This window comes from Trichosurus vulpecula, chromosome 7 (assembly GCF_011100635.1).
Source record: "Trichosurus vulpecula isolate mTriVul1 chromosome 7, mTriVul1.pri, whole genome shotgun sequence".
Classification (NCBI taxonomy): domain Eukaryota; kingdom Metazoa; phylum Chordata; class Mammalia; order Diprotodontia; family Phalangeridae; genus Trichosurus; species Trichosurus vulpecula.
The window spans coordinates 258,955,474-258,975,503 of NC_050579.1; the positions used below are offsets into that span (position 1 = coordinate 258,955,474).

Consider the following 20,030-nt stretch of genomic DNA (forward strand, 5'->3'; position numbering starts at 1 on the left):
ACAGCATATTGTAGGATTATGGTTTTTAATCCATTCTGCTATCTGCTTCCGTTTTATGGGAGAGTTCATCCTATTCACATTCACAGTTATGATTACTATCTGTGTCTTTTTCTCCATCCTATTTCCCCCTTGTTTATGCTTTTATTTCTCCCTATCCCCTTCCACTCCTCAACAAAGTTTTGCTTGTGACCACCGCCTTCCTCAGGTTACCCTCCCTCTTGATTCCCCTCCCTTATCTTCCCGTTTTCCACTTGCTACTTCTTCCCTCCCTTCTGCCCACCCCCCTCCCTTTTTTTTCCCCTTTCCCCTCCTACTGCCTGTAGGACAAGTTAGGTTTCTATACTTATCCAGGTATGTTATTCCTTTCTTGAACCAAATCTGATGAGAGTAAAGCTCAAATACTGCTCTTCTCCCTCCCTTCTTTCCCTCTACTATAATGTGTTTTTGTGTCTCTTCATTTGATATAATTTATACTTTTCTACTGCCTCCTTACCTCTTTTCCCAGAACCCTCCCTTTACATCTCTTAATTATGGCTTTTATCCTTATATCAGTTCTTTTATACAGACATCCACAGTCTATGTGTATGCCTTTCAATTATCATAATAACTGTACTATTCTCAAGATTGACATACACACACACACACACACACACACACACACACATATATATATATATATATATATATATATAACATACATAAGATGATATAATCCTATATAAAGATGTAAATAATTTGTCCTTCTTGATATAATAAGGTTTATGGGAGTTTTTTCCCCTGTTTACCTTTTTATGTCTCATTTCTTGGAGTTTTCAATTTGGGGTCTCTTTCAGGGGGTGATTGGTGGATTCTTTCAATGACTATTTTACCCTCTGGTTCTAGGACCTCTGGGCAGTTATCTTTGATAATTTCCTCGAAGATACTGTCAAGGCTCTTTTTTCATCATGGATTTCTGGTAGCCCAATAATTCTTAGATTGTCTCTCCTGGATCTATTTTCCAGGTCAGTTGTTTTTCCAATCAGGTATTTCACATTTTCTTCTATTTTTTCATTCTTTACATTTTGTTTTACTACTTATTGATGTGTCATAGAGTTGTTAGTTTCCACTTGCTCAATTCTAATTTTTAATGAGTTGCTGTCTTCATTTTGCTTTTGAGTCTCCTTTTCCAAGGTTGATTTTACCTCTCAGGGTGTCATTTTCTTTGATTAGATTCTGAATCTCCATAGCCATTTTGCTGATGTTATTTCTTAAAGACTGGATTTCATCAGTAGTTTTTTTTTTTTTCCATTTTTTCTTTTACCTCCCTAATTTGGTTTTTAAAATCCTCCTTTAGCTCTTCCAGTAATGCTTTTTGGTCTTGAGACCAGTTCGTATTCCCTTTTGAGGTATCAGGTGTGGGTATAATATCAATGCTATCCTCTTCCAAGTTGGTATTCTGATCATCCCTGTCTCCATAGAATGAATCAATGGTCCTCTTTTTTTTCATGTTCTTCTTCATGTCGGTTAGCTTTTTCCTGGCTTTACAGTGGATTTCTGCTTTTGGGGCTTAGGGATCTCTGTCCCAGGTTTCTCATTCTGGGGATTGTGGGTCTATTTATTGGCTTTGTGTATTATAGCCTTCAGTTTCCTGAGGTGTGGGGGAGGGCTCTGGCTGCCTGAATTCTCTGTTTCCCCTGGGACTGCTCTCCAGCACTGTTGCTCTTCAGCAATGGTCTCAGCTGTTTATCTGTGTTGGTGTTTGCCACTTCCCCTGGGGGTGCAAGGGCAGTCTGGGCTGCTGGTGTTGACCCCTGCTGGCCCTGCCCCTTTGGGACTCAGGGACTCCCACTGCTTAGCCACTGAAGCCACACTTCTGTCTCCTCTATTCCAGCAGTTTTCCTGAGGAATTCTTTGGGTCAGGGTGGGAGGGATTAGGGCTGTTTACCGGGCCATTATGTCTCCCAGAAGTTCAAGAAGGCGAGTTTCAATCCTTTGGGCAGCAAGCCTCAGGAGTAGATGTCTCATGGATGGCCAGAGGTGTTGCGCTGCTGCCTCTTGTCGCTTCAACAGACTCCCATCCTGCATTGGGAGGCCTGGGGATCTCCGCTGGTTTCAGGTGCCCAGCTTTCCCCCAGCCTGTGTTGCTGGTTGGTTTCCGCAGCTGCTTCTGCTTTGGTGCTGTTTCGTGCAGCTCTGCATGCCCCCAGCGCTCTCCCGGCCTATAGATCTATCCCATCGACCTTGCAGACTCTCCTGGCTTGGAAGTTTGGCCCACTCGGACTGCTAGTGTCTTCTAACTCTCTCAGATCTTCTCAGATTCACTTTTTTAGAACTTGTGAGAGAGCTCTGATAAGATGCCGTTTTCACGGCCATCTTGGCTCCAGCCCCCAAACTTAGCTCCTTACAACTATCTAACTCAATTGAGTTTTTTGTCACTCCCTGGATTCCTCACCCAAGCAAGCACTCTGCTCTGGTCCTTCTGGACATTATTGAACTACCCCTACTCCTCTTCTAAATGCCGCTCTTGAGGTTTCCCAGTTATCTGATAACTATATCCTGCAATTTGATCCTTTTTTCCCAAAAGCAGTTTTTTTCAAATTCTTAAACTCTCTCTTATGTAGGAGGTTCCCCTTCAGATAAGAGTTGGACTAGATCAAGTCTGAGACCCACCCAATTCTGAAGTTTTATTCTCTTCATTCTACTTGATGAATCCCTGATATATTTTCACCCACCCCCATTCATGGGCCTGCCATTTCAGAATTAATGAAAGGAACTTATTTAGCTAAATTGAGAATGTTGTCTGACATTCTTTTTAGCTTATTAATCTCATATGTGTTTCCAGTGCAACCCCCCCCCACACACACACACAGACACATATTTGTCCACTTGGTTTACTCAGTGTCCCTTAACTGTGCCCCCTGGCAGATACTATACTCTTGCCTTGTATGTCCTTCCTCCTCCTCCTCTGTACCTAGCTGAATTCTGGAATAAAATTTTGGGAAAATATATCATGTTTCCATTTTTATTTCTTTAGAAAAATGAAGAGTACTTATTTTTGTGAGTTTTCTTGTATTTCCCGTCTCTTTTTGCACCAGACCTATTATTTCATTGGAATAGAGAACTCTTGATGAAGAAATTCCCTCTGCCAATCTATGCCTGTTTTGTAACTTCATTGCCCTGGGGCATTGACAGCTTAGTGATTTGCCCAACGTCATACATACAATGCATTGCATACATCTTAAAATGCTTTATTAGGTATTATAATTCCAAATGCTTACATATGTTTATTTGAAGGAATTGAGGGGTACACTGTTTAGCACTTATTATATTCATGGCTTAATACCTACATATTCAAGTGCCATCCATAAAGAAAAGCTGTGGGAAGAGATCCTACTATGTTTATTTTTTGTTGAATTACAAGGGAAAAATTCATTGCCTGGAAAAGCAAAGCATATCTTTAAAAGATCTCTTCCAAGAACTTTTCATGCCTGTGTTAAAATTATACAAAATTCTTTGATAAATGCAATCACAGAAATAGCTATGCTGATTATTAAAATAAAAAGAAATGTATAAAGCAGTGGGATGTATGGAGAAAATAGCTCTATCCGTGAAATATTGAAGAAGTCATTGCAGCATTTAAAAAATACACAAAAGTGAGCCAGAAGGATATTAAGGAGACACAAGAGAAGCAGGGCAGTTTTATTGCTATTTTGTTAAATTTAATATATATTTCCCCCAAAAAAGTATGTCATAGAAGTTCACAGTTTCATATGCAAGCCTTTTCTGTTCTTTGTATTCTGTTCATATTTCTTGATGTTAAGTTCATAATAAAAAAAATTTTTTTTAGTTTTTTTTTAATCTATGCCATAGAATCAGAAATCCTAAAACGTAGAGGGAATCTTCTTAGGAGGTTGCCTAGTCCAGGCTACTTCTCTATTATAGATTTAGAGCTAGGTAAGACCTTGGGGTTATTTAGACCAACTCTTTCAGGGAGATATCTGAGGCATGTTCTTATTGGTTAAGTGACTTGACCAGGATCACCCCCCTCTGTACTGCTAACAGCAGGTTGTTAGCGCTTTGCCTACTTTGTAGTTACAAAGTAGGAAATAGAAATTTAGGTCTTCTGTCTTCTGGTGAAGTTATCTACTACATGACATTGCCTTCATTGCATAAATGGAGTAATCTTCAGGTTCTTATTGGACATCACTTAGGACTTCCAGGCTTATCTCGGGAGCCTTGTGATCTTACTGCCGTTCTAAGGGGTCATCACTTGGGTCCTCCTTAGGGTCTGACCCCTAGGAGGCCCTGTGATCCTCACAGATTAAAGGGGGCTACCACTTGGCCTTCCTCTGGGAATCCTGTGGTCTGCACAGCCTTCCTTAGGGATTATCACAGGGTCCTTCCTCAGGACTTTGGCCCTGCCTAGGAAGTCCAGTGATCCCCAAAACCGCATTTCTCACAAGAATATCAAGAATAAATAAATAAAAACCATGCAAATTTCTGTTGTTTGGGTTTTATAGTGGTTGCTTTTCTAACAAAGTAGGGCAAAAGCATTTACTATTCTATTGAATTAAAATGCACAACATAATCATTGCACAAGTATTTACTTCAGTTCACCATTATAACTAAAGTGAACAAGTTAAAAACTGTTTCCCTCCTAGAAAGGAAACTTATCTTAGTTTGAAAATGTGTTGTCTGACGTAACTTCAGTACATAGGCTATGCTTTTTATAGAAAAGAAAAATAGAAAAATTGACTCTGTCTGACTAATGCTTTATTTTAAACTTAATGATTTAAATCAGGACTTTAGGAATATCTAAAGGACTTATCTTTTCCCATTTTGCATTAGCAGAGCTTGGGGTCATTGTTTGCTGTTCGGGTTGTGGGATTATCCAACATCTGCAGCTACTTGTCCCCACAAGACAACAGACCCCTCTTTCACTGGGTTGTTGAAAGGTAAGAGAACTTTTCTAGATGGTGCAAGAGAATGAATAATATTCCTTATTCCAGAAGGCTCCTTGGTGGGGGTGGAATGTACTTAGCAACACCAGATGCAGTTACGAGAATTTGATAAACAAAATCATGTTCCCTCCAACTTACTCAGTGTTAATGTAGTCACTTTGGTCAACATATGGTCAATTTGACTCCGTCCTCTTCTTTCAAGTAGTTGTAAAGACCTTTCTTATATGATAATGGAAGTCTTAAAAACCTTACCCTTGGATAAAGAAAGGAGAGGAACAATACTTAAGGAAGGTCCTGTTCAGGGGTGGGGAACCTGCAGCCTCAAGACCACATGTGGCCTTAATAAAAGAATTTGTTCCATGATGTTTGGATTCAGTAGAAGGGCCACACTTGAAGTCCTGTAGGGCCGCATGTGCCTTGAGGCCGCCGGTTCCCCACCCCGTCTATATCCTGGACGACAACTCAGGAAATATTGTGCAAACCTAACTTCTGCTTTGGCATAGGGAAGAACTTACTGTGAACTGAAGTTGAGGATGTCAAATAGAGACTCACTTGCTGTGGCAAATGGACTATTAAATGGAGGTCACTTCACTGAACTCTTTTAACAGGGATCACCTGTGTTCAGTTCTATTAATAAACTTCTTATCATACTTTGCTGGACCAAACAGCTGACCATAGAATGTTGTACTTGGTTCTGTAGGTATTGGGGAGTTTATTGAGTAGGGAAAGTGACATAGACTTGCACTTTGGCAACTGAGTGAGTGATAGATTGGAGTAGGGGGAGACTTGAGGCAGGAAGACCATCCAGAAGGCTATTGTAATAGTCCAATTGTGAGGAGATGAGAACCTACCTCAGTGTGGTGGCCTGTGTGAGTGGAAAGAAGGAAACATATGAGAGATGTTTTAAAGCAGACCTGCATGCCAAAGAATTTCTTCTACATGCAAAGGATGTTTTCCTCTACACTTTTTGCAGGCCATGAAGTCCTTTGGTCTGTTGCAAGCAGGCCTGTACAGGCCTGTTTTAAAGGTACAAATGATAAGATTTTAGATGGAAAATGAAGAGATTAGGATTAGACGATTAGGAAATAAAGCCTGAAGCAAACAGCTGTGTGTATATGGAGGTGGAGACTGAGCTAGAGCTAAGCCACAGAGGTGGGCTGAGGCAGCTAAAAATTAGGATGTGGGTTCCATCTAAATGAAAGTGGTGGAAATGAAACCTCATCTAGCAGCAGTGAAAGAGGGAAAGAGCTAGCAACCTGTTGCTTTTTCTCCACTGGCCCTGCAGCCATAGGGACACAGGATTTTAGAGTCCGAAGCAATCTTGGAGATTATCTAGTCAAAACTGTACCTGAAAAAGGATCCCCTTTGTAACATACCTGAACATTGGTAGTCTAGACTTCACAGAAAAGGAACCCACTGGAGAGCTCTAAATTGTTTTTTCTATCAAGCCTAAATTGACCTCTTTGTAACTTCCACCCACTGTCTCTGGTTCTGCGCTCTGGGCCCTGATCCTTCTTCCATACAATGGACTTCAGATACTTGGAAGAAAGCTATTTTGTGCTGCTTGAGTCTTATCTAGGTAAAACAACTCAAGTTTAATGAGTTAGATACACGTGGAGGTACTCCGGAGTTTTATGGTCTCTTTTCTTTTCTCTCTATATTTTTACTATAATCTCATGGCTCTCATGGGTCCAGCTATTGTCATTATGCAAAAGATTTCCAGTTCTATATTTCTAGTTTTCATCTATCTCCTGAACTGTATTTTCATGCCTTTCCTGGCCTATGTTTCCAACTACCTGCTGAGCACCCATGTTCCGTAGGAAGCTCAAACTCAACATTTCTAAATCAGAGTTCATGATATTTTCCCTCAAACTCATCTCTCTTCTAAACATTTTTTTCTGTCCAGGGCACCACCATCCTTCTAGCCACTGGGTTCACAGCCTTGATGTTTCCTTTCCTCTTGCCCTTCCTCCCGCCATCAGATGCCGAATCTTGTTTCTGTCTCCGTGTCTCTTGTGTCTCTCCCTTTCTCTCCACTCATGTAGCCACCGCCCTTGTTCAGGCTTTCATTACTCCCTGGTTGGTCTCCCCTCTTCCAGTCTGTTCCTTCAAGTCATCCGTCACTCAGCTGCCAGATTAATTTACCTTATGCACATATCCAGCCATGTCATTCCTTTACTGAATAAACTCCATTGATTCCTTATTACTTCTAAAATCAAATAGGAGTTTCCCTATTTGGCATTAAAAGCCTTTCACAACCTAGTCCCTGCCTTCTTTTCCATCCTTGTTACACATTACTCCCCTTCGTGTACATTAGGACACAATCGGCTGTTCTGCTTGCTACTTCTCATGCTCAGCATTCGATCTCTTGTCTTTGTGCTTTTATATAGACTGTCACCCATGCTTAGAACACTCCTTGCTTACTTTTGCCTCTTAGAATCCCTTATTTTGTTTTCATCAAACCCAGCTCTATGCACATCCATGCTCCATTTGAAGACAAACTGATAAGGAACTTACTACCTTCTAAGGTGGACATTACATTTGTTATTGTTAGGCAGTTCTTCCTTATATTAATCCAAAAGTTGTTTCCATTTGGCTTCAACTCAGTGTTCTTAGATCTACTCAAATAAACTAATTGGAAAAAATACATTTCTTATTTTATCTAATTCTCTTGATTTCTAGAGTTTGAGGGGAGGGCAAGTCTGTGAGTTAGTTGAGCAAGATATCTCTGTTTTTCTTATAGAATATACATTAAAATCAATCACCAAATATTTATTAATCATCGACTATGTGCCAGGTACTATGTGAGGTGCTGGGAATACAGACATAAAAAGTAAAACAGTTCTTATCGTCAAGGAACTTGGGTTTTATTGGGGTATACGACTTGTACCTGTATAAGTGTAGACAGAATAAATACAAAGTGACACAAATTAAAATCCTGAGAGTCAGTTTCTGAGTAATTTATAATCAATTTATTAATTAGACTAGCTGGCAATCAATAAATTGATGGTCAGTGGTTTCTCTCGGTAACCAGTGACCCAAAGGGAGACTCTGAAACATCTTAAATACCTTCTGAAAAGGAATCCACCTGACAAATGAAAATCAACCTTGATTGGTGGACATTTAATAAGGAGGTAGGCTAATGGTCTTTAGCTCCTTCTGCTGAGATTGTGGCTTGATCATGAGACTCAGCAGCCTCAAGCAATCTGGGCAGGGGAAGCCATTTCCATCTGGACTTCTGGCTGAGTTTCTTCTTCATGAGCTAGTCACCTTAAACTCTAATGAAGGCGACCAAGGACAGGGGTTCCTTCCCTTAGGGTAGGGGTTTACCCAGACTGGATTTTGTTTATACTATAAATAGAAATTGGATCTCACAGTTGGGTGGAGTTCTATGCAAAACTGAGCATGTTCCTTGAGGACTAGGAGCAAGAGTTGGGCCTTTACAGAAAATGAAGGGAAAACAGTGGATCACAACTAATAATTAGTTATTAACATAATAGTATAGTACTAGTTTCTCTCAAAGGTGTGGGGAATATAAGATAATTAAAGAAGGGGGACATTAGCAGTTGGTGGGATCAGGAAAGGCTTTATCTACAAGGTGGTTCTTGAGTTACTTCCTGGAGCAAAAGATGACTCACTGAGGTGGAAGTGAAAAGAAAATGTATTACAGGCGTGGAGGATGGTCAATGCAAAGACATGGAGATAGGAAATAGGCTGCCGGGTATAAGGAATAGAGAAGCCATAGAATGCATCTCTTTGTTGGCTGGATCATAACGGTGTGAAAAGGGGAAATTATATATAAAAAGGTTGGATAGATAGGTTGGGACTGGATTGTGAATGGCTTTATATGACAGAGGAATTTATATCTGATCTAGAAGAAGAGTTGTGGGAGTTTGTTGGTTAGAGGAGTGATGTGGCTAGTTCCACGCTTAAGGACAATCACTGGTGTCTTTGTTTAAGGATAAAATGCAGTAGAAAGGTTTGAGGCAGGAGCTTCAACTAAGGGTCTAGGTACAAGATGGCAAGAGTCTAAATAAGGAGGGGTGGCTGAGACAAGGGCTCAAGAAATAGGAGGTGTTGTGGAGGTAGAAACGGTAAGATTCGGCAACTGTTGGATTTGTGGGGGAAGAGAAAATGAGACATCAAAAATAATGCCAGAGTCATGAACCTGGGAAGCTGGAAAAAGTAGAAAAGCATGGAAAGAGAGTGGATTTTGGTGGGAAAGACGAGTTCTGTTTTGGACATGTTGAATTTGAGATGTTTCTGGGACATCTAATTGAAGCTATCTAGTAAGCAGTTGGTGATGTGTTACCAAAGCTCAGGGAAGAGACTGATGTAAAAGGCGCATGCGCACGCGTGTGTGTATGTGTGTGTGTGTGTGTGTGTGTGTGAAATTTGAATCATCTGCAAAGAGATGATAGTTAAATCCATAGGGGGTGATAAAGTCACCAAGAAAATAAAGAGGAAAAGCATAGTATCCAAATCAAAGAGGCTAACAGTTTTGCTACATGCTACCTTAGTCAAAGTATATATGGAATATTGTCTTTAGTTGTGGAAACCATAATTTAGGAAAGACATTGATAAGCTAGAGTGTATCTGTGCGATAATATGCCTGGAAATGCTACCATATGAGCATCAATTGAAAGAACATTTAGCCCAGAAAAAAGGATACTTATTGGAAATATAGATATCTTCAGTATTTGAAGGGCTATTATGAAAAAGGGATTAGACATAGTTTGCTTGTCCCTGGAGGGCAGACCCATGAATAATGGATGGAAGTTAGAGAGAGACAGATTTTGACCTGATACAAAGGGGAAAAAAACTTCCTCATTATAATAACTGTCCAAAATTGGAATGAGTTGCTGTGGGGGGTAGTACTGAGTTTCCCATCGCTAGAGGTCTTATGATGGGGGCTGGATAATAATTTGTGGGTGAGCAAATAGGTAGAAGGTGAACTTGCTGGCCTTTAAGTTCCTTTCCAAATCCTAGATGCTTTAGTTCCTAGAGGCTCTTTAAGGAATGAATGATCAAGTTTTAACAGCTGGAAGACCCTGGAGCAGTAGAGAACCAGAGCAGAGAGCAGCTAAAGCTTGAACCTGAAAGGACAGGGCAGTGACCAAGGCCTTGGGTCATCCTTGATCCATCATTTTTCCTCACCTTCATTTCTAACTATTGTCAAGTCTTATCGCTTGTATCTCCACAACATATTTAAAATTTTTCCCTTTTTCTGTGCTTGTATTGCAGTCATTATGCTTTAGGCCCTCATATGGCCTGGACCACTGAATCTAGTCTCCCTAATAGATCTTCTCACCCTCATTTTCTCCCCTCTCCTCCTCATCCCCTATACAACTGGAGAATTCATATTCTTAGGACACAGGTCTATTCCTGTTACTTCCTAACTCAAGCTTCAGAGCTCTCTTATTGCCTTTATGATGAAATATAGTCATCTCAGTTTGTTATGTAAAGTCCTTCACAGTCTGGCTCAAACCTAGCTTTCTAGCCTGGTAGCTTGCTCACTCGTTCTCTCTCTCTCTCTTTCTGTCTCTCTCTCTTCTCTCTCTCTTTCCCTGTCTCTTTCTCTGTCTCTCTCTTTTCTCTCTCTCTTCCCCCCCCCCTTTTTCTCTCTGTCTTTGCCTTTTCCTTTCCTTTTATTTTTTAAATTTTATTTTGAAAATTCTGTGCTGTGCCTGGTACATAGTAAGTACTTAATAAATGTTGACTGATTGATTGAAAAATACCAAATCCATGCAAACAGCATAATACAAAAGAGAGTTCTATATGAAAACAAAGATCTCCATTTCACATTGCTTGCTTTAAAAAAACCAAATTACTGTTCATTTGGCAACCTCATGAGCTTCCATAGATTCAGTTATCACCTCTGTACTAATGATCCTTAGCTCTTCTCATCCAGACTTGCCTCTCCACCTGCTTGTTGGGCATTTCAAACCATGTCCCACAGACACCTTAAACTCACCATATCCAACACTGAATTCAGCGTGGGATTTCCTTGTCGTGGTCCCACATCCCTTGTAGGAGATAGTTCCTGACTTAATCCAATTAAGTACGTATGATTTGTGAATGACTTGCTAACTTCATGACGTAATATCAAATATCTGTTCTTTAATTTTACTTAATACTCCCCATCCTCTGAAACCCATCCTCTTGCCTTTCACTGTGCATTATTCCCTGCCTACGTGGACCAGATTTACATTTCTGCGAAAGCTATAGATTGGCTCCAACTAGAGGTTTCTGAGAGGGGGCCTGGTGTGATCGTGATGCTTGGTGATCACAAGATCTTAGAATTTTAAAGCCAGAGAGGACCTTAGAATTATCTAATCAAACACCCTGAGAGCCAGGGAGGCTAAATATCCCCTGTGACCAAGCTCACAAAAATGAGTGAGTAGCCAATTTAGAATTTAATTCAAACAAGTTCAGGTCTTCTGTACCTATCCTTAGTTCTTTATATAGAATTGATTGGCAAGGGGTGTGTGTGTGTGTGTGTGGGTACACATACATGCATGTATATGTGTGTGTACATATATACATGCATATGTAGCAGGGAAGCTGACTAACATTCTGTAGTAAAGATATCTTGTTTAGCCTTTTTAAAAAGGTATTGGGAATGGGCTAGGTATAACAATAATCGCCTGCATTTATATCATGTCAAAGAAAAATATGAATACTATATTCTGCATTTTAGGTGCAAGTTTGCCAGAAATATTTTTTTAAATTGAACCTTCTAAATCCAATTAGTGCTAGCCCAGAGAGATAAGGTCCAAAACAACCTGACTTTCAGATGCCTTTTTACCCAAAATATTATCACTTTGAGTAACATTTGTAGGCATCTTGAATGTGGAAAAAGTCACACAACATGTTAAAATATAGTTTGGGGATAACATTCTAGAACAGTGGTCACTTAATCTACTCTAACTGGAACCCTTCCTTTCTTGACCACTTCTCTCAAGTGTTAAAAGAGCTTCCTCTTTGTGATCAATATGTCAAATTCTGTTGTATTGGGAAAGGCGATCAATGATCTTAGTAGACAAGAGGTATTTTTTATTTGGTTTAATAATTAATATTAAAGATTAAATAATTAATAATCATTAATATTTATTTGGTTACCACCCTTTTCTAATAAGTACATATGCTCTTTTATTTTTCCAAAGACAAACAATGAAATTTAGTCAAGGTGTTAGTTTTTTTGTCCTTGACCTCCCATATGCTTTCTTAAAGGGAAAAGTCTACAAAAGATTTTAAGCTTGAGAAATATTATTTCTTAATACCTTCAGTTGAATTATTTGAAAGGAGGGTTTTAATAGATTTCCGGGATTACTTTTACTTTATCTCGTTTGTACTTCATAGGATCTCAGAAGGGCTAAGTAATTTGCCTGAGGTCATACAGCTAGTAATTGGAGAAATTAGGGCTTGTACCCAGATGTCCTGATAAACTGTAAGTGCAGAGCTCTTAGATTTTAGGATGTGGTATAAAGAAAAGAGCATTAAACTTGCAGCCAGTGAAAACCTAGGTTCAAGTTCCCAGGTTTCTTATGAGAATAAAATGAGCTCAAGTTCGTAAAGTGTTTTGCAAACCTTAAAGCACTATGTAAATGCTGGCTATTAATAATAACATTAGTAACCACCACCTAACCTACAAGGATCCCTAAGGGAGTGAGGGTCTTAAGTAGCTTTTGAGCTTGCGTGCTTGGTTTGAAGGGTGGTACTAGGTTGGGTGAACTGCTGAAATAAAACTGAGATGTGGGAGCAAAAAAATTACTTGCTGTGGTTCTGTCATGAATTTCACTGCCCTTTATTCTCTTCTTAGGTCTTTGAAGCTCAGCAGGCCAGGAGGTCCCCCACATATCAAGCTGGCAGTAGAATGGGATAGGACCACCAAAGAGCTGTGAGTTCAAAACATTTATTTCCAGGGAAAGTCATCCCAGGGAGGAGAAGAGATAGCACCCTGGCCAAGAGACTCAGTTTACCTTGTGCTTCATTCTGCTTCTAAACAGAAGTGTTGAGTAGTATGTGTCTGTAATGAAAATAAATCTATTTCTCTATACCACCCAGTGTGGTGTGGAGAAAAAAAAGATAGTTTTAGATTTAGGGTGACGTGGGTTCAAGTCATATACTATTTGTGTAAACTTGGCCAAGTCACTTAACTTCTCAGTGCCTTGAAGGTACAGTAATTTGCAGAACAGTTGCTCTGCATTGCTGAAGAGATTTCTCCCACACCAATGAAATCACAGGTGCATGCCCAAAATAAGCAAACAAATAAATAAAGTCTTTTCTTTTAAGGAACCCTAGTAAGAATGAACTTCAATCTTGATTTTGAAAAGCACTAATCACCGAAAAGTTCTTGAGATTATAGAAACCTGTTTGCTGAGGCAAAATCTTGTGACCTATGATCTCTCTCTCTCTCTCCCTCTCTCTGTCTCTCTCTCTCTCCCTCCTCCTCCTTTTCTTTCTCTCTCTCTCTCTTCCTCCCTCCCTGCTTTCTCTCTTTCTCTGTCTCTCCCTCCTCCTTTTCTTTCTCTCTCTCTTTCTTTTCCTCCCTCCCTCCTCCTCCTTTCTCTTTCTCCCTCTCTCTCTTTCTCTTTCTCTGTCTCTCTCCCTCTTTGCCTCTCTTCCTTCCTCCCTCCTCCTCCTTTCCTTTCTCTCTCTCTCTCTCTCCCTCTCTCTCTTCTCTCCCTTTCTCCCTCCCTACCTCCCTCCTCCCCCTTTCCTTTCTCTTTTTCTCTCTCTCCACAGCTTGTTTGGAAATATTCAGGAGGAAGTAGTCCAGGATGCCCCAAGTGTTCAGCTCCAGCAGCAGGCCCATCAGCAGCCCAGCTGTACCCTAAATGAGTGCTTTCAGCTCTATACTAAGGAGGAACAGGTACTTGCCAAGCAACCCATGTCTAGACCCTCTTTGAAGGCTTATTAGGGAAAAGATTTTCCTGAAATACACTATGAGGCCAGGTACAGGAAATTTCCTTGTGTTTTGTTGGGTGTGGTGTTTGCTACCCACCGAACTGTGGAGAAGGGAATAGCCTTCATGAAAGTTGACATTGCCAATAGGAACCCATTTCTTTTCCCTGAGAAGAAAAATAATCACAGAAATGAAACTGGTGGAGGCAGGTGAATATGCAGAAGTGAGACAGGTAAGAAGGGGTATGGAAGCAAATAGGATTTTCAGAAAATTGTTTTATTAAAGTACTTGAATAGGTCAATGTTCTCAGTGATGTGGGGCCTCCCTCTAGAGGTACAGATATTAACTCATCTACACCTTTTCCATTGTTGTGCTTCTCGGCCGTTCATTCCCATAAGTCTCCGTAGGGGCTCTGCCCAGAGCGCTAAAGGCCTTGCTCTGGGTTTCTTACTATTTCATGGACACCAGGGCAGTTTCAGCACATGAAACAAAGTTAACATGCCCTTCAAAATGTAAGTAATTTAGAATTTATGGTATTATATATGATCTCCCTTAAACTATTTTTGGCTATTTGAATATTTCATTAATGGTTACTGAGATTAAAATTAAAAGTACATGGAAAACAATTTCCCTTTTCCAGTTGGCTCCTGATGATGCATGGAAATGCCCCCATTGCAAGATCCTCCAGCAGGGGATGGTGAAACTAAGTTTGTGGACATTGCCTGACATTCTCATAATCCACCTCAAACGATTCTGTCAAGTTGGGGAGAGAAGAAGCAAGCTCTCCACTCTGGTGAAGTTTCCTCTCTTTGGCCTCAACATGGCCCCCCATGTAGCCAAAAGGAATCTTGGCCAGGAGCACCTGCCGAACTCTTGGCCCACCTGGGAACCGGCATCTTGCCTGCCTAATAGCTGCCCGCTTGACTTCTTGTATGACTTATATGCTGTCTGTAACCACCATGGCAGCATGCAGGGTGGACATTACACAGGTGAGCCATTCCCGATGTTGAATTCTCATTGTATATTTCTTGAGGGCTCATTTTCATAGCTAGGAGCCTTTAGATTTGGTTCTGCCACTGTATGATGATTCAACATGAGGAACAGAAATTATTTTATAAATGCAAATGGCATTTAGAAAAATGTGTTAACATCTGTTTTACCACTGCACCCTGAGGACTTTTCTATCTGACTTGCAGTTGTTATCTTCTCAATTGTAATGTAAGCTCCTTGGAAGCACGTCGCTCTCTTTTTTTCTATTTGTATTTGCAGTGTTTGGCACAGTGCTTTGAGCATAGTAAGCCCCTAATAAATGCTTTTTTGTTCATCCGTTCTGAGCATCTAGTTCTATAGGAAAAAAAGGTGTTCCATAGTCATCATGGTACTTAATAATAACAATAGCTAGAATTTTATAAAATGCTTTAAGGTTTTCAAAGCCCTTTACATATATTAATCTCATTCGATCCTGCTTATATAAATGATGTTAGAAATTCTGGCATCCTCAGCTGAGCACAACTATCTTTACTGCAGGAACTTGAGTGAAGAGAGAGAAGAAACTTGACCAATGCCATAGAATAGAGGAACTCAGGATTACATTGTCATTTATAGATTGAGAAAAAACTTTCCTCAGGCGAAGTTTCTCCCTCATATAGTAGTTGGCCAACTTTGAAGATCCAAGAAAACTAAATTTACCCAATTCTTGATTTTTCCCTAATGAGAGTTGCTTTTCAAATTCTTTTCTAGTTGATGTGTAGGACCTGTTTCATCTCTTCTAGGTAAAGATCTTTGAGTCAAAGAGGCAGCTAGATAGCATAGTGGATAGAGGGCTTTGGCCTGGTGTTAGGAAGACCAGAGTTCAAATGTAGCCTCGGCCACTTAGAGTCTGTTTGACCCTGAGCAAGTCACTTAATTGCTGTTTGCCTCAGTTTTAGGAGATAATAATATTACCTACCTCCCAGGGTTCTTGTGTAGATCAAATGAAATCATATTTATAAAGTTCTTAGCACAGTGCCTGGTACATAGTAGGCTTATTATTTCCTTCCCCTCACTCAAGGCTGCAGTTTTTAGTTGGAAACTAAATAACTTGCAGTCTTAACTGTGACTTTTAAAATAGTAAGAAAATGAAAGTAATGTAAAAGGTAGAAAACTTTCTCAGAAGTTAAAAGGTTGAATAAAGGAAAATTCAGGTTGATTGTCAATCACTTCTCTCCCAGAGTGACAGTAAACTCAGTGAAGAAATTTGAGAAATTGTCTACAAATTGCTGTGATTTTCACTTTCGCCTGACGTGCTCCCACAAGCATGAATTCTGAAGCACCTTGAGCTTCTCGGGAGGACGAGATTATTATTCATATTATTAGCATAATATTTCTCATACAAATATCCAAATACTCAGTACTTGAATGTAGTTGTACATGGACCTTGCAGTGATGCAGATTTACACTGTATACCTGCTGTGAGATTCTTATCCATCCATATCTCCCCATACCAATACAGGGAATGTATTTAAGATTTTCCGTGATCTCTCCTGAAGTTAGGAAGATGCCAGTGGAGCACACAGGCTGTCCATTGGTTATTCCTTGCTCTTGCCCAGTGACCAGTCTATCTTCTTTTTCAATCATGTGTTTCTTCGATGATGTTGTTTATTCTACTTCTGCCTTGTTTTTTTATTTGTCACGTGTTACACTTTGCCCACATTCACCCTGCACCTCTCCATTGTCCTCTGTGTGGCCCCTGATTTTAATTCATTGACTTCTATAGTGTTCTGTGAGTCTTAGCTATTCAATAACATTAGTAGAATACTGGTACTAAAAGATGACCGTCATTTCAAGGAAGGATGGCTTGGCGATTTTTACCTAGGCAATACAGCTTCTGTCTTCCTCTTGTTTAATTTTGGATCCAGTTGTCAATTCATGGTGCCCAAGTTGCGATTACTGATGGATGAACTCTATAAATTAGTCTTCCTATTGCACATCACAATCTAGAAAATAGACATGCTTCACTCACTTGAACTTTCTTGCTTGAATACTTAGGCCAAACTCTTGAGTGGTTACAGATCTCATCAGGAACACTGCAGTATTCTGAGACTTGATGCATCCAGCATAAGGTTGAGTAAAAGCAGGAAAAAAAACCCAAACTGGAAGATCTCACCACCCATAGGGAATCCATCTTCAACTTGGACTCTCGTGTATCTCCTCCATGAATGCTGAGAAAACATATGTCTCCCTATTTTTGCTTTTCCTGATATTAAGAGAGTCATCAAACGAGGTCATCTCTTTTAAATCTGATGGAATTATTCATAATTTTGTTGGATGCATGAGAGAAAGCTTGATGTCCTTAATGTAGATTTTGCTCTGTCAGCCAGTTAATAAGTATTAAGTTTGTACTATGTGATGGGCACTGTTATAGATATTAAAGATACCAAAACAAAAATAAAAGGGTCCCTACCCTCAACAAGCTTATAGTCTCTCATCGGAAAAATACAAACTAATTGTCTTTTTCATTATCAACAAACAATAAATGCAATAAGATCTCATATTTCCTATACCATCAACTGGATGATGTTAAAGATATGCTCTACTGGGATATATACATATAAATTTATGTATATATATAAAAATATGTAAAATCTTGTGAAAGCCTCCTAATAACCTAATCAGAAATTCCCCTGATGCATTTGCAAATTATTCTTGTAAAAATTTTTTTCAGAGAGGAAAGTAGGCACATAAATTAATAGCTGGTGATTCTTTCAGTTGCCCGATTTTGTTAATATGATCTGAGATTTTTCTCATTCCTTTTTATCTTCCTCTTCCTTTAAACAGCTTGTCAGTCAATCCCTCAACACCCCCACAGTTGTGTCGCTTCCAGTACAGATCTCCTTTATGTATGCTTGATCTCATCCAACTGCTTTTCCCGGCTTCTTTGTTCTTTTGTTCCGTTTCTGTCTCTGTAAGCTCATCTGGACCTGTGATGTGAAGCCCAAGTGTTGTTTATGGTTAAAAGACTTTGTCGTTATAATCTTTGTAGAACTTTTTCCATCTTTTATTTAGATCTTTCTAGCTTCATCCTTAAATCAGAATGATTTTGTTTAGTGGGGTCTCTTCCCAAGCATTCTTTATATTTTTTCAAAAATTTTCCTTTTATTTTTAATCTGAACTTGATGAACATTAACAAAAACGAACATTAACTTATACAAAAAATAGAAAAGAAGATTATATGTAAGACTTTGACTATTACGTGTAGATTTTTCAAAATAGGAGTCTTAAGTTTCACATAGTAGGACCAACATTGCCCTGTTGTCTGAATTTCATTCTGCTGTCTTCCATGCATTTTAAGCAATGTTTCACTGGCACTTTTGTTTTTGGCATTTCTTTCACTACCTCCTTCAAAGTTCCCTTTATTTCTACCCACAGCTGCCTCCTCCCCCAAAATAAAAGCTCTGTCACATGACGAATAAGTATAGTCAAGCAAAACAAATTCGTACTTCGGTTACACCTGAAAATCTATCTCATTCTGTACCTTTTCTCCCTCATTTCTTTGCCAAGAAGTGAGAAACAGAATTTATTAGTCATTACATTGATCAAAATTCTTAAATCTTTCAGATGTTTCCTTTATAACATTTTTATACTCGTATTAAATCATTACCATGTTTCTGCTCATTTTACTCTATCTACTTCATATCGGTCTTCCCAAGGTATCTCTGAATCTGTCCCTTTCATTCTTGCTTATGGCACAATGATATTCTATTGCATTTAAATGTCATAATTTGTTCAAACATCCCCCAAATAAAGGCACCCATTTTGTTTCAATAAATCAATAAAAGAATTTATTAAGTGCCTACTATGAGCCAGACACTATGTTAGATGCTGAGGATACAAACTGTTTCCATTTTTTTGCTTAAAAAAAAAAAACATCCAGTATTTCTTTGAGTACTTTTTACATATGGGTCCTTTCCCTCTGTCTTTGACATTATTGGGGTTTGAAAGGTCTAGAGAGGGTACTGCTGGATCAAAAAGTATTTGTATATTAGTGGCATTTGGGATATAGTTCCAAATTGCTTTCCAGAATTGTTGGGCCACTTTGTAGCTCAACCGAAAGTATATAGGTGTGCCCATAGTTCCATAGCACTCCTACCCCACAAATGGCATTTTCCTTTTTTGTCATCCTTCCAATATGATGGTTACATGTAAGGTGGAATTTTAGAATGTTTTTATTTTCATATTTCTTATTTTTAGTGATTTGCAGCATTCCTTGAACATGACACTACATTTCCTGTCTTATGTAACCTTGTACCAGTTATCCCTCATGCCTGGAATGCTTTCCCTCCTCACCTTCACCTCTTAATTTCCCTGGCCTCCTTCAAATTCTGGCGCTGCCCCCCTCTCTTAGTAGGAGACTTTTCCCAGTGCCCTCAGTTGATACTGTCTTCTTCTCTTTGTATGTATCTTAAATGTACCTAGTTTCATGTTGTTTCCATTAGAAAACATCCATTAGAATGTGAGTTCCTTGAGAACAGGAACCTTTTTCTTCTTTCTTTGTATCCCTAGTACTAACACAGTGCCTAGCACATAGGAAGTATTTCATAAAAGCGTGTTGATTGACTGGAACTTTCCTAACTTTGCATTCTTCTGGCCTCAATTCTGAGTGATGCTTATAGGTGGTTTTCTTGTATTATTTCCTGCTGTATAGTGGTTATGTTCTTCTGGGAAACCAATGACTTTTAAGTGATCTTTGCACATCTTATCTTCAAAGTTAGTCAAGTTGGCTTGTTTAAAATTCATGTGTTTTTTTATCATTGTTTTTTACTTCTCTTCTGCCTGATTTTCTTCTATTTTTGTTCCATGCCTACTAATCTCTACCTTCTTTACTGTTTCCATTGTGGATCCATTTTCTTGTTGAATCTGCTAATTGAATTTTTGAATTCTGTATTGAGAACTCTTACATTCTGACTTATTTTTATTCTTAATTTCTCCTTTTATGTTTTTTATTTCTCTTGAACCATTCTGTAGTCTTTTGCTGTCTTTTGTGCTCTTAGGAAGTCCATAGAATTCTCTGCGCTTCAGCAGGTACTGGATTTTTTTTCTTTTGTATTAGAATATTTGTTAAAATAGCTTTGTATATTCTTTAAGGATATACTAATCTTTGTAGTATTAGAATTTTCTTTGTCTTATCTGCATGCTTTGGACTT

General features: G+C 39.2%; 1 protein-coding gene across 1 annotated transcript in view; it reads left to right on the forward strand.

Annotated features, from left to right (window-relative positions):
• USP43 (ubiquitin specific peptidase 43) overlaps positions 1-20,030 on the forward strand; it is a 116,888-nt gene that overhangs the window by 83,605 nt on the left and 13,253 nt on the right. Inside the window, exons 9-12 of the mRNA XM_036766591.1 lie at positions 4,828-4,934; positions 12,763-12,840; positions 13,689-13,815; positions 14,489-14,837. Of these exons, the coding sequence (XP_036622486.1) occupies positions 4,828-4,934; positions 12,763-12,840; positions 13,689-13,815; positions 14,489-14,837 (661 nt within the window). The remainder of the gene's footprint in view (positions 1-4,827; positions 4,935-12,762; positions 12,841-13,688; positions 13,816-14,488; positions 14,838-20,030) is intronic.